This window comes from Poecilia reticulata, linkage group LG5 (assembly GCF_000633615.1).
Source record: "Poecilia reticulata strain Guanapo linkage group LG5, Guppy_female_1.0+MT, whole genome shotgun sequence".
NCBI lineage: Eukaryota > Metazoa > Chordata > Actinopteri > Cyprinodontiformes > Poeciliidae > Poecilia > Poecilia reticulata.
In genome coordinates, this window is record NC_024335.1 from 20787122 (window position 1) to 20799895 (window position 12774).

At 39.8% G+C, this 12774-nt stretch overlaps 1 protein-coding gene across 1 annotated transcript; it reads left to right on the forward strand.

Annotated features, from left to right (window-relative positions):
- The first annotated feature begins 304 nt into the window (after positions 1-304).
- Positions 305-11222, forward strand: ccdc3b (coiled-coil domain containing 3b). The gene is made up of 4 exons (XM_008409294.2): positions 305-1020; positions 3528-3702; positions 10126-10419; positions 10517-11222. Exons 1-3 carry the CDS (start codon positions 641-643, stop codon positions 10417-10419), a joined length of 849 nt encoding a protein of 282 aa, XP_008407516.1. The 5' UTR covers positions 305-640; the 3' UTR covers positions 10517-11222.
- The last annotated feature ends 1552 nt before the right edge of the window (positions 11223-12774 follow it).

The window sequence follows — 12774 nt, forward strand, 5'->3', positions numbered from 1 at the left end:
TTAAGAGCGATTAACTTTTCAAGACTAGGTTTAAAACTAACCATATTAAAAGAGTCATTCATTTTGGATTGATATTAACGGTGAGAAAAAGAAAAAATGACTGTCGTTATTATGAAAGCTTTTTTTTTTCATTAAAAACTGAAAGAAATTAACCCAACCACTGTCGTTCTCCAAGATGTCCATCGGAGGGCGCCAGCGACATTTTATCAGTTTAATTGTTTAATGCTTAAACTTTTCTAAGGATTTGTTTAAATGAATTATCTCTAACATAATGTTAAACTATTGGGAATAGCATAGGCTCTATTTTTATTACATAGTAATTTAGAGAAACTTTTATTAAATGAGTTCACACAAACTTATTTCCCTTGCTGCTTCTCGCCTTGTCTCAGAGGTAAGAGGCAGTTTCTTGCAGAGGATGCTGGCGTGGTTAGGCTGCAGCTCTGGTCGGACAAGTTAGCAGGATTACACTGACTGGAGCGATCTTCGGGGCTTCTTCATCTTGCAAAATCCTACAACAGATCCGGAGAAAAATTATTTTTTGCATAACGGAAAACACATGTGAAACACCTTTTTTTTCCCCCCCATTTAATTGCATCCACCCCGAGTCTTGTGCGCCTTTAAGCGCCCAGCGGAGCGACAGATGTGTCCTCTCCGTCGCATCATGTGGATTATTCTGGGGCTTTTTTTGGCAGCTGGCGGCACCGATGGGAGCTGGGGGTGTCAGTTACCCCACGACTGGAGACCGCAGACGGAAGCGTGTCGCGCTGAGCTGGCGGAGATCATCGTCTTTGCCAAGGTGCTGGCTCTACACAAAGAGTCCTACAGCGTGTACAACTACCTGCCGTGGCAGCACGACACCGACCTGCTCTTCTCCGCAGAGATCGAGCTGCTGTGCGACCAGTCCTGGGGCAGCATGCTGGAGGTCCCCGCTGGCTCCAGGTTCAACGTCAGTGGCCTGGGATACTTGCCTTGCTTCTCCTACAGCGTCACCGAAAACAACAACTACTACTTCTTTCTAAGGTGAACAGAGTCTACATCCTCTATTCATGAGCCTTATTGAGTTATTAATAAATAACCACCATGTATGCATCTGGGGTAAAGTGTTATGGCACCCAAAGGAGTGATATGAGTCAGTTTCTCCTGAAGAATTTTTTTTTTTTTTGGGGGGAGAAGGTGTTCATTTCCCCTTTGCATTATTTCACATGTGTTTAAAAGACTACATCATTTGTTATGTTTGGAGCAGTTTGCCTCCAACACTTCCAGTGTGCAGACTTGCTGTCCTAATTTGACATGCATGACCTGGTTGCACCCTCTCACAGATGTGTTCAGTTTTGTTTCTTAAGAAATTCTGCGATTAATTTAACCTTTTCTGAAAACTGTTCTGCCATATGGACAAATAACTAAAACAATAAGCCCCTTATCATGTGTTCGATTACTGCCATTGAGTTTGGAGGTTCTCTGACCCTGAGAATGTTAAATACATCTGCTGCATGTAAAACGCACATCTTTTATTAGGACTTCTCTTTAAAGGTTAAAGGTTGTCATTAATGTGCCTTGTGGCCAAGTTACACAAACTTTAACGTATTTTACTATGAATAGCACAAAGTAGTGGGTAATTATGAAACAGAAGGAAATTTATATGTTTTGGTGTTTGAGTCCCATTTACTCTGACACCCTTAAATAAAATTCAGTGTGACCAATGGACTCTTTTGGGAGATGGAACCTTAGGAGATGATTCAAAGAAGGATTCTTCATAAAAATCAAGAAAGCAATGGTCAACCCTGACCACCCTCTTCTTCACGAGACTGTCTTGTGAAAAAAGGATTGTCTTTGGCCAAAGCCTTCTTCAGGTTTTCTGTAATACAGACCGCTACAAGAGATCTTTCGTGCCAACAGCCATCACTATCTACAATAACTCTCTGAAGAATCTGAATTAATACCAGTTGCAACAATTTCCCTTTGGCATCAATAAAGTATTTAAAAAATTGGCAGCTTTACTGTCTAAAATTAAGGTGGTAGATACATACTCAAAATGATTTTCTGATATAATTGCAGCCAAAAGTGTTTCCACCAAGTATTCATTCAAATGGCTGAATACAAATGTATGCTGTACTTTTAGGATGATTATTTGTTAGAAAAAAAAATGTAACTCTTGTATCATTTTCCTTTAACTTCATAATTATCCTCTATACTTCGTAAGGGTCTAAAACATAAGACTCCAACTAAATCCAGTAAGCAGCAGATGGTTAGTAGGAAGTAAAAGTTCCTACTTTCTAAGGCTGACTACTTTCATCAGATTTCATTTTAGGCTTAAATAAGAGATTTTTTTTATTACATAATGTTTGTAGAAGGAATTTGAACTTTGGATAACCTTTATTTCAAATATGAATTATTTAAAATAAAGTAGATACCTCTTTAGATGCTTCATGTCTTCAGGTGTCACCATAAACTCAGTACAAATACCTTTTGAATCAGCTTTGTTGCGGCTGCTTAGCAATAGTTACTTACAGAAAACCTGTTACCAAGTCTCCAGGGGACATTTCTTTTTCCTCTCCCCCAAAACATCTTCTTGAACAAAAATAGCTTCTCCGGTCAATCATGAGTACATGCTCCCCAGACAGGATAAATCACAGCCTAACACTGAAAAAATCATCGAAGGACATCCCTCAGGATCCATAAAAACAGACCGAGTTTGCTGCTAAAGCCATACGTTTGCTGAAAAACATTTGGCCCACTTTTTTGCTCTCTCTGGAGTACTTTCTCTGTAAAAGAAAACTTCATTGCATTAATGCTAAAAATGATCGATATGCGCTATCAATTACTATACCTGATGTTCTTTTAGTTCCCTTTTTTTCTTCTTCTTCTTCTGGGGTCCTCAGGTTTGTATACTCTACCCTGAATCTGCAATTCCAAATACTTTTAGTTCCCTTGATTACATCTAACCTTTGACATCATCTGCTGAAGGAAAACATGAGCTCTCCCTCGCCACTTCGACATACTAACGGCACGGGCTCTGACAGGGACGGCGAGGCAGAGGACGTTCCCCAAGGGCCTCAAAATGAAATCCAGATGAATAACACAAAACTTCCTGAAGATATGAAACACACTTCATAAATCCCTTACACCTTGTAATTTACTGGTTGAGTCACCCACACGCTTCTCAGGGTTTTATAATATTAGATCAAAGTCTGCCAGAAAATTACATAGTTATATTTTCTTCCCCCATTTTTGAAACATTGACAGGTTTATCTATGCAATGAATTGGCAGGTTACTCGTGCAAACTTTCATATTTAGCGAGAGCTCAAAACACTCTTGATTGCATGTGTATGCTACCCTGTAGTCATCCCGTTACTTAATTTTATTGAATTGTACTGCACTTTGGTCGCCATCTGTTGTTTTGATGTGCTGCACAAATAAATTCATATTGACATGTGTTCTCATCTGGACTTAGTCAGACATGCAAACACTTTTTGCTTTGCTTTTTATTTTCTTTATTAAGCGTATTTGTGCTCTTTATGCCATGTAGGATGGATGAAAACTACAACATTATTCCACATGGAGTTAATTTCCAGGACCCCATCTTCTCCGACACTTCAGAGAACCACCGCATGTTTGCCAGCCTCTTCCAGTTCTCCAACTGCACACCAGGAACTCAAGTCCACAGCTTCACCCCAGAGTGGGAGGCTCAAGAGGACAGCCGGGTACGTACGCACTGAAGATGGAGACCTAACGTCTGTGACTTACACCCAAGTTGCAAAAAAAACCAGAGACTCTAGACTTGACTTAGACTTGCTCTGGTAAAGACTCTAAATTTGATCCTCAGTCAAGTTCTAAGACTTGACCGCCCAGAACAGTCTTTATCTTATGTGTAACAAATGGTAACAGTTAGCAAGTGCAGACCAAATGAGTAAATATTAATGTAAAAATTCCTTCCGGGTAAGTGTTGTATATACAAATGATTCATGGTGATGTTACACACAGAAGGTTTGGATTCTAATGTTTCTTGGCAGGAAAAGGAGTAAACAGCAACTTTCGACTTCCCATGTTTTTATTTAATATCAGCAGTATTAAATAAACATTTATTTAATATGTTTGTTAAACATTAAAATAAGACCCTTAAGGACTGATATGAGCAGATTTCAGACGCCTTTAACACTCAAGGTCTTGAAATTTGACCTCTGCTGTTGTGTCCTCTAGAGTGGACACAGCAGAGATAAGTATACAAGTTTGACTTTGAAAAGAGTCACTTGAGTCTTCTGTTTCCGGCATTTGGTCAAATAGCCAGTTCTGGTTCAGCTGTAACTGTTTCACAAAAGTTTACTCTCAAAAGACCCAGAAGTTGGACATACTGTGAAACACGCAGAAAGGATTAGGTATTACATCCCTTTGTTTTCAATGAAATGATGGAAAAAGCTGGCATGTCAAAAAGTTCTTAATGCACGACAAACCAGAAGCACAGTTCTTGAGGTTTGGCAAGACAGAGAACTTGCAATGTCTGAAGGAAAATTGAAAAAGCACAAGAGTCAATAACTGAATTGTTGAGGAAATTAAAGCCAGCAATAGAGCATTCATTGCAGTATCAAATATACTGCTACACATAAAATGCTTTCGAGACTTCCCACAAACCCATACACCTAATAAAAGAAGGAGCCTACAAGCAGATGCCTTCTTTCTTTTTCGCAATAAGCGGATGTTGTTGAGCAGAGTTGTTTTCCCATCCAAACATCACCAGTAATCCCTTGAAGGAAAAGTGTGTGCCTTTTCTTAAATGCTGGTATCATATAAAAATAGTGACCTTGCTCCGTCTAATATATCAGATGTAGTCCGGCCTTGTTTTTCCTCTGTCTACAATTATTTTCCGGCTTTTCATGCAAAAAGAAATCTGCCATGGATCAGGGTTGTGACTATAAATACAAAGCAAAATTTTTTGAATAGATCATTGTTTCGATAACTATAACTTGTAGGTACTCTTGATCCAACTTATAAGAACATGCTTGAGCTGACTGAGATTTAAATGGTAAACTGGGACGTTTTGGACTCTAGAGCGCAACATTAATAGCCATTGGACACTTGTTTTCGGTTTACTGTGGCATGGTTCAGTTTTTTTTATTGGGGGTGGGGAGGGTTCTTGAAACATGCTCTGCTGCACTTGACTGACTTGGATTTGCTTTTAGAAAGATCTATGCCCTTGAGCTATTTAACTTTTGGTTTGTTTGAACTATTTAGGAGAAAATTATAGGTAATTTTTGCTGTATTTACCTTATAAATAGAGGGGGGGAAAGTCCTTATAAGCATCTCTACCCCTCATTGCGTCTCTGACATGAATGCAAAACAATTAGAAAGAAAGGAGATAGCAAACAAAGCTTGCTGAGTGAGAACAGACACATTTCAGTGTGTGTGGAGAGGTAGGCAGGGCAGCAAAGCAGCGAGTGGGGCAAGTATGAGGGCTGACCTCCTGGAAACAACCGTACCACTGTGCCTCTAACTGCTTAAAAACAGGACAAGTTATTTACTGCTAAGTACACAATCATTACATAGTTACCTGCAGCAGTAAATAAGCATTCACAATCACTTGTATATTTATGCTGTCTTTTCCTTTTTGACTGTATCCATAGAAAGAATTTTGAATCCAGCTAGACTTGCAGGTTGGGAAGTAAAATTTTTGTCTAGAAGATAAAGTGTGTCTGCCGTTAAACCCTTAACCTGACACTGTGTTGAATTATGGTCTGTGCATACTCCGGGAGGTCAGAGACGTTTCTTCACTCCAAGGCAGGAAGAATCAGAACAAAGATTGTTCTGATTGGGACCTTCTAACTTCAGTAGAAACTCCTGTGCCGAAACTCATGACGACGTCAATCCTCTCTGCTTTTGTAGATCGACCACGGCTACGTCACATTTCTCACCAATCACTCACAATAGTTGCTGGAGAGCCCAGAGAAATAAATTCTACCCAGATGATCCATCAACTCCAAGGTTTTCCAGAGAGAGAAATCTGAGAGAGATGAATGATGTAATTTTTTCTTTTTATTTATTTTCTTTTTATTCTCTTATCCAAAAGAGAGAACAAGTTTCCCGGTTTTTGCAGAGTATGTACAGACTTTTTTTTACTTGAAATATGAAGCAGACAGAAGCTGTGCCATCCATCTGTCAGCACAACTGTTGGTCACCATGGAAATTAACACAGGCCAAAAAAGATACTTTGTTGACGAATAAGAAACAGAGATTTCCTAGGCAAGTCCATCTTCTGTAGACATTCACTGCTCCTCTCCCAATACATTACTTCACCAGTATCCTCTGGACAATTTGGAATGACAATTTGTGTCATTTATGGTTAAAATTAAATAGTAATTGCTTCTAAGTCCTAAAACTTCAATGCTGTAGATCAGAATATATTTAAATCTTACATATAATATAATATATATAATAATGGTCATGAGATTTGGGTCATGACCGAAAGAACGAGATCACGGATACAAGCGGCCGAAATGGGTTTCCTCCGCAGGGTGGCTGGGCTCTCCCTTAGAGATAGGGTGAGAAGCTCGGTCATCCGGGAGGGACTCAGAGTAGAGCCGCTGCTCCTCCACGTCGAGAGGAGCCAGTTGAGGTGGCTCGGGCATCTGGTCAGGATGCCTCCTGGACGCCTCCCTGGTGAGGTGTTCCGGGCACGTCCCACCGGGAGGAGGCCTCGGGGAAGACCCAGGACACGCTGGAGGGACTATGTCTCTCGGCTGGCCTGGGAATGCCTTGGGGTTCCCCCGGAGGAGCTGGAAGAAGTGGCTGGGGAGAGGGAAGTCTGGGCCTCCCTTCTGAAGCTGCTGTCCCCGCGACCCGACCCCAGATAAGCGGAAGAAAATGGATGGATGAATGGATGTAATAATCCGCAAATTCTTTCATAAGAAAAACAGTTTAAACATAAAGAAAATCAGTAAGAACTAAGTAGAAGTCTCTAAAATCTCACTGAAACATGGCGACCACTACCCAGCAGCAGCTGCTACCTTTCCTGAATAACTTCAGCAACTCTGACAGCCATAATCTTGAAGTGCTCCACCTCAGACCGAGTGTGTCCTCATGTAAAAATCATTTGCGGGCGCAAAAAAACCGTAAAGTTGGTAAGGTGTTAAATTTAACACTTTCTGCTTTTCCCTGTTCGGTGTCTAAACGTGATTCTTTTCCGTTTTAAAGTTTCGTACTTTCAAAGAAAATCCTCCGGGACCAAAGTGAAAGCACATGGAAAGAGTCCACAGCTAATATTACAACAAGTAACGCTCTAACCAATGATGTGGGTCGGCAGCGCATTTTTTACGTTTCCGCAAAACCTTCAGTGGTTGTTATCTGATGGCAGAGAATTTACATCGGTCGTCCCGCTGGCCCATGTGGAAGCATTAGAGCCTGCTGAGGAAATCTAAGAAACACAGTCAGAGGCATATGGAGGTAATTTTATTTTATTTTTTTTTGTTTTAGCCAGGAAGGGTCCAGGTCTGTGGATCATCTGTCTCAGGTTCACAGGCATGTTGGATTTCAACCCACAACAGTGAAACAGAGGGTCTTTGCTTAGCTGGTTTACTGTGTTGTCAATAAAATTTTTATAATAAGAATCATGCCCTGTGACAGACTGGCGACCTGTCCAGGGTGACCCCGCCTCTCGCCGGAACGTTAGCTGGAAATAGGCACCAGCAACCCTCCCAACCCCATTAAGGAACAAGGGTGTAAAGAAAATGGATGGATGGATGGATAAGAATAATTTTTTCACATATCTTTATTCCCACATGCAGTCAGGCTTACTCAATTTTTCATAAAAATCTGATTCTGCATCGCCTTTTGTTTTACATACTAACAAAAATAGATGAGAAGAAGAGAAAAATAAAACACAAAGAAAGACTCAAATACTACACAGATAATACGAGCAAGTCAACTCTACTGATTGGAAACGATTGAAAAAAGATGTGTTTTAAAAGAGACTTAAACACAGGAAGAGAAGATGCCTGTCTAATGTTTAAAGGCGGTTTGTTCCAAAGGTTGGGAGTCATAACAGAAAACGTTAAACATCCACCTGGGACAACTAAAAGCAGCTGGTCAGCTCTTAGAGGTTTGCAAAGAAAAGTGAGAAGATACTGAAAGGTACAGAGGAGAAAGAGGCCAGGACAGGTGAGATGTGTTCATGGAAGAAGATACCCCCATCAACTCTTTGAACAAGAGTTGATGGGGCATAAAGTGCATAGCAGCAGCAGTCGAGGGCATGTATTACTCTCTCCAAGTCATGCCCAGATAAACCTCGTTTAAGTTTTGCTTTGCTTGCTTTAACTGGAAGAAACTTTTTTCTCAGAACAGATTTGATTTATCAAATTTAAACGGAGTCCACAATTATTCCAAAATTGTCTATGTTCTGTCAAATGTATGACTCCAGAAAACAAAATGTAATAGGCAGGTTGCTTATCAGGCCTGAATATAATCATTTTACTATCATTAAGACGAGCGTTGATATCTTCAAAGAAATCCACCAGGGACTGGATGACGCATGGATGTTTAGGTGCTAGAGACAGGCGGATCTGACATCCGTCTGTGTAGCAATGAAAGAGAAGGTCATGTTTTCTCTGATGTAAGGAAAACAGAAGAGGACTGCAAGAAAGAGGGGCAGAGGCAGCACACAAAATTGTCAGTACTAACACGAAACCTTCTGTCACTCAGGGAGTCAATCCAGTCTTTTGTATCCACTCAGTGAGAAACAAGATGGGTGTATCGAACTCTGCTGCAAGATCCAAAAGCACAAAAGTCACAGAGTTTCTCACACACCTTCGTCTGCAGCTACATCTGAATTTGGCTTTTTCTCACTTTCACCACACGCTACTTTACGCAAGACGCATGAGAAACAGGATTGTCTTCACATTGTTCCCCTTCACTGTTTTATGTTTCTCTTCCCAAAATCCCTTGTTTTAAGCTACAAGCGTCCAAAAATAACCCCTTTTTTTTGGCTCATTCTTATACAAACATGGGAATATCCTGGAGGACTTGTGAGCTGTTGATACAGGCTCTAGGCCCAAAGAGCCTGTCAGCAGTGTTCCCTCATGTGACTTACACAAAGAATAGGCCATATCCAAACAGCACTTCTACATCATATACTGTATGCAACAAAAAAAGTTTTTTTTTTTTTTTTCTTGACTTTATGAGGTCGGCTCATGCTCTTAGCAGGTCTTAGCAATAGTTTCCACGTAGCCATGTGACATCAACTAACAGAACCTTTGTTTAGTTGTTCTAGTCATGATTGTCACGATTTGTTTGCGTCGGCCCTGAAGTTATGACTCTTGTTCATCTTCTCAATAACGCTGCTAACCTCTTCAAACTGAGCAAATGGTGCATATCAGTAACCCTAAGCCAAAATCCATAAAACTGATGCTGGTTTTACGAACTCATTGTAAACAGAAATTCAAAGTTGCGTCCAAAACTTTGGCCTGGGTTGGTTTTGCTTCCAAAATGCCGTCGCGGAAGTTTATGTCATGTCAGCAACAAGTACATCGGATTAACAGCTGAGACGTGAGAGTTACAAAATCTATTCTTCTCAAAACACACGGCCCCATGCAGAAACAACAGAACATGAAGCTTGTCAGAACAAAGAAATATTATGGCAGCATTATCAAGAAACATCTTTCATTTCAGAATCACATCGTTAAATAAGGCATTGCCATATTTTTACTAATTAATCAAAGCTTCTCCTTGTTATTAAACTAGCAAACGTTTTAATGTTGTCAACCAACAGGAAAGAAAAATATGTCTCTTCATGGTTTCAGTCAGAATGTTTATAAAAGTCAAAGTTATTCTGATGCAAAATAATATCCTGGAGGTAACACTGTGCATTGCAAAGAGAATAAATTAATGTTATTGGTGTCCCTGTATAAAATTAAAGTGGTCAGTATTCAAATATACAAAGTTTTTTTCTGATTTTTGGTTGAAAAACAGTTTCTGTTTCGTTCTACTTGAATTATATGTCACTTTCCTTCCACAATTATTCGCTACTGACATTTAATCACATATACCATGTGAGTTTCCCCTTTTTTTTTTTTTTACTAAAAACTGCTTAAGTGGAAAGCTTGAATAAACAACGCTCTTATTTTTTTTCTGTCTCTTCTCAGCTGTTGTGCTCCACAGTTCAGAAAGCTCTGTTTGAGGAGGAGGAGCGAGTGAGGACTCTCTCCCAGAGAGTGCGTACTCTAGAGAAAGCCAATGGCCACCTGAAGGAAAAGGTGAAAACTCTGAAACGTCTCCTGCGTCTGGCCCAACGAGAAACCACGAAGGAGCAGCAAACTCTCAGCCTTAAACAGCTCCACGAGTCAAAGGTGGCCCAAACTCACCCTGACCAGGACACCACCCAGGATCAAAAGAACCAGGAACTTAAAAAAGTCCCGCCCAAGAAGCTAAAAACCTAGGTAGTACTGTAGCAGCAGAATAGCCATTTCGTTGTCTTCAGTGATAAATCACGCAATATGCCTTTTGATGACTTTTTCCTCTCTCTCTCTGTCTTAGTGCTGGACACATCATGCATTGTATCAATATTATGACCTTGCCTATGAAATGCAGAACATGACATATACTAATGTGTTAATTATGAACACTAAAAAGATTGTGATATATGGCTTGAGTGGTGCTGCCTTGTAACTCAAGATGCTTTGCGTTGTTTTAGTTAAGCAGGTCTGTATTTAAAGCTTTTCCACAGAACAAATCTCCAGGACATGGTTCCAAGTGGTGGAAGTGTTTGGATAAAAATGTCATAATGCTATAAATATGTACAGTCCGTTTTTTTTTTATGAGACATTGATGAAGAAAAGTTTCTTCTGTTCCATTATTTTCATTGTTATTATTACTCAAAGTTAAGCCAACATGTTTAAATGTTTGTTTTTTTACATCTGAATTTGCCACCTTTGGCTTGCCATAGCTAAAATCACAACACATAACTTCTCTCATTAAATCACTTTTAAGTGATTTTTTTTTTCTTTTGTCTGTTTGTGTTTGATTTGGTGCGGAGCATCATTTGTGATGTAAGGCTGATTTATTGCATGTCAGAGATGAAGGTTGCCTTTATGAAGCATTCTGTGATTGCTTTGGTTTTTCCTCTGTTTCATTTATACCCCTTAGCCGTCTTGCTTTTCCGGTGCTGTAATACCTTTTTTATATAAATAATGCAGCTTTGAAAAAAAAATAAATAAATAAATTATCTTTTTCAAAACAGTTATCCTCTGCTTATTAATGTCATGTGTGGCATGTTGAAATTTAAAACAGTTTTTGTTATGAACCTTTACAGTGATATCTGTGAAATGTAATATTCCTCTTGAACGCTACTTTCAGTACAGAGTGCCAGCGATATCCCAGTGATATATTAGTTTGAGTCTTGTGCTGGTGAAGATTTATGTTTTTAACATTACATTCTCTTGTCTCTCACAGTTCTCCAGATTTCGGCAGTCAGCAAGAAATAAAAAAAAATAAAAAAAGTTTTTATGTTCAAATCTGAATCAGATGGGATTCTTATGATTTGTTTCCTGATGTTATTGCACTATGGGGGTCAACATAAGTTAATGTTCAAAAATCTGGAACACTAATATTTTAAGATGAATGTGTCTGGAAATATGTCTCGCCAAGAAAAGAAGAAAGCAACGCCTGACAGCTGTGAGCGCTGTTAAACTTAGGTGAAAATTTCAGAAGCATCCAGGAATGTTCCCATAACCTCAATGCTTTAAAAGGAAGAGATGATACATGCATTAGAGTATGTTTAGTGTTCTTCACAGCCTATGAAATTATAAGTGTCCGAGAACCGGTCACAGTATCAAAGGGCACCATTAATTCGAAATAAAGCCTAGCCCTGTGCTGGCCACTACAGCATTTTCTGACTGATGTGAAGTATTTTTTGACAAGTGAAATTTCCAACAGTCTGCACAGGAAACATAAATCAAATGTGCTTCCAGGGCTCAGTTGTATTAAACATTAACGGGGGCATGCAGCTCTTTACACAGGAAGAGAAGAAACAAACACAGAAATGGAAATAATAATAAAAGAAACAAAAGACAGCAAGCATGTGGGCTTCCTTACAAGGTGGCTATGCAGAAATGCTTAACGTACTTAGCAAACTATTATATAGTGAATCTTTTAAGCCCTAGCGTTAAGCAGGAGGATTTTGGTGGAACGGCTCATCATCCCTGGTTGTTTGGCTGTTTGCCCTCCCCGTGAAACGCTTGCGTTGGACGACCCAGCCAGCAGCCCGGACCCCTTGGATCCGGGCCAAAGATGATATACGCACGCTGCTTTCTCAACACAAACCGCTGCACAGAGCAAAGCTGCAAAACAGATGTCAAACAATGTGGCTGCTTAGAGGTGGTCCCTTTGAGGAGGCTATTTGAGCTGGCTTTCTGCTAACATGATTTGTTCATTTTACCCTTCTTTCATGTTGTCAGATGCTGTTACCTCCTCTATCTGGTTCTGGTTTTACTTCTTTCCTTAAGTAATCCAGCAGAATCTGACCAGTTGAGATATCCTTCAGTTTGCGATGGACAGTCAGTAACTTATAGTTCTTTGCTCCATACGTCCTTCTTTCACATACAAACGCCACCAAATGCTTTCAGCTCAAAACTTCGTGAGCTGACGTCGTAGCTTGAAGTCAAGGTGACTTTTTGTTTTCACGCTAGCATGATAGCTGTAGCACAAACGTTGTTTCTGTCGCCTAGTGTTTCAGATTAAAACATTGTAAACACTCACTCAGGTTGTTCAGTATTGAGCTAAGAAGTAAAATATTA

Coding starts and splice junctions, on each gene's coding strand:
- ccdc3b (XM_008409294.2), top strand. CDS start 641: ATGTGTCCTCTCCGTCGCATCATGTGGATTATTCTGGGGCTTTTTTTG. Junction 1,021..3,527: donor AACTACTACTTCTTTCTAAG/GTGAACAGAGTC, acceptor TATGCCATGTAG/GATGGATGAAAACTACAACA. Junction 3,703..10,125: donor AGGCTCAAGAGGACAGCCGG/GTACGTACGCAC, acceptor GTCTCTTCTCAG/CTGTTGTGCTCCACAGTTCA.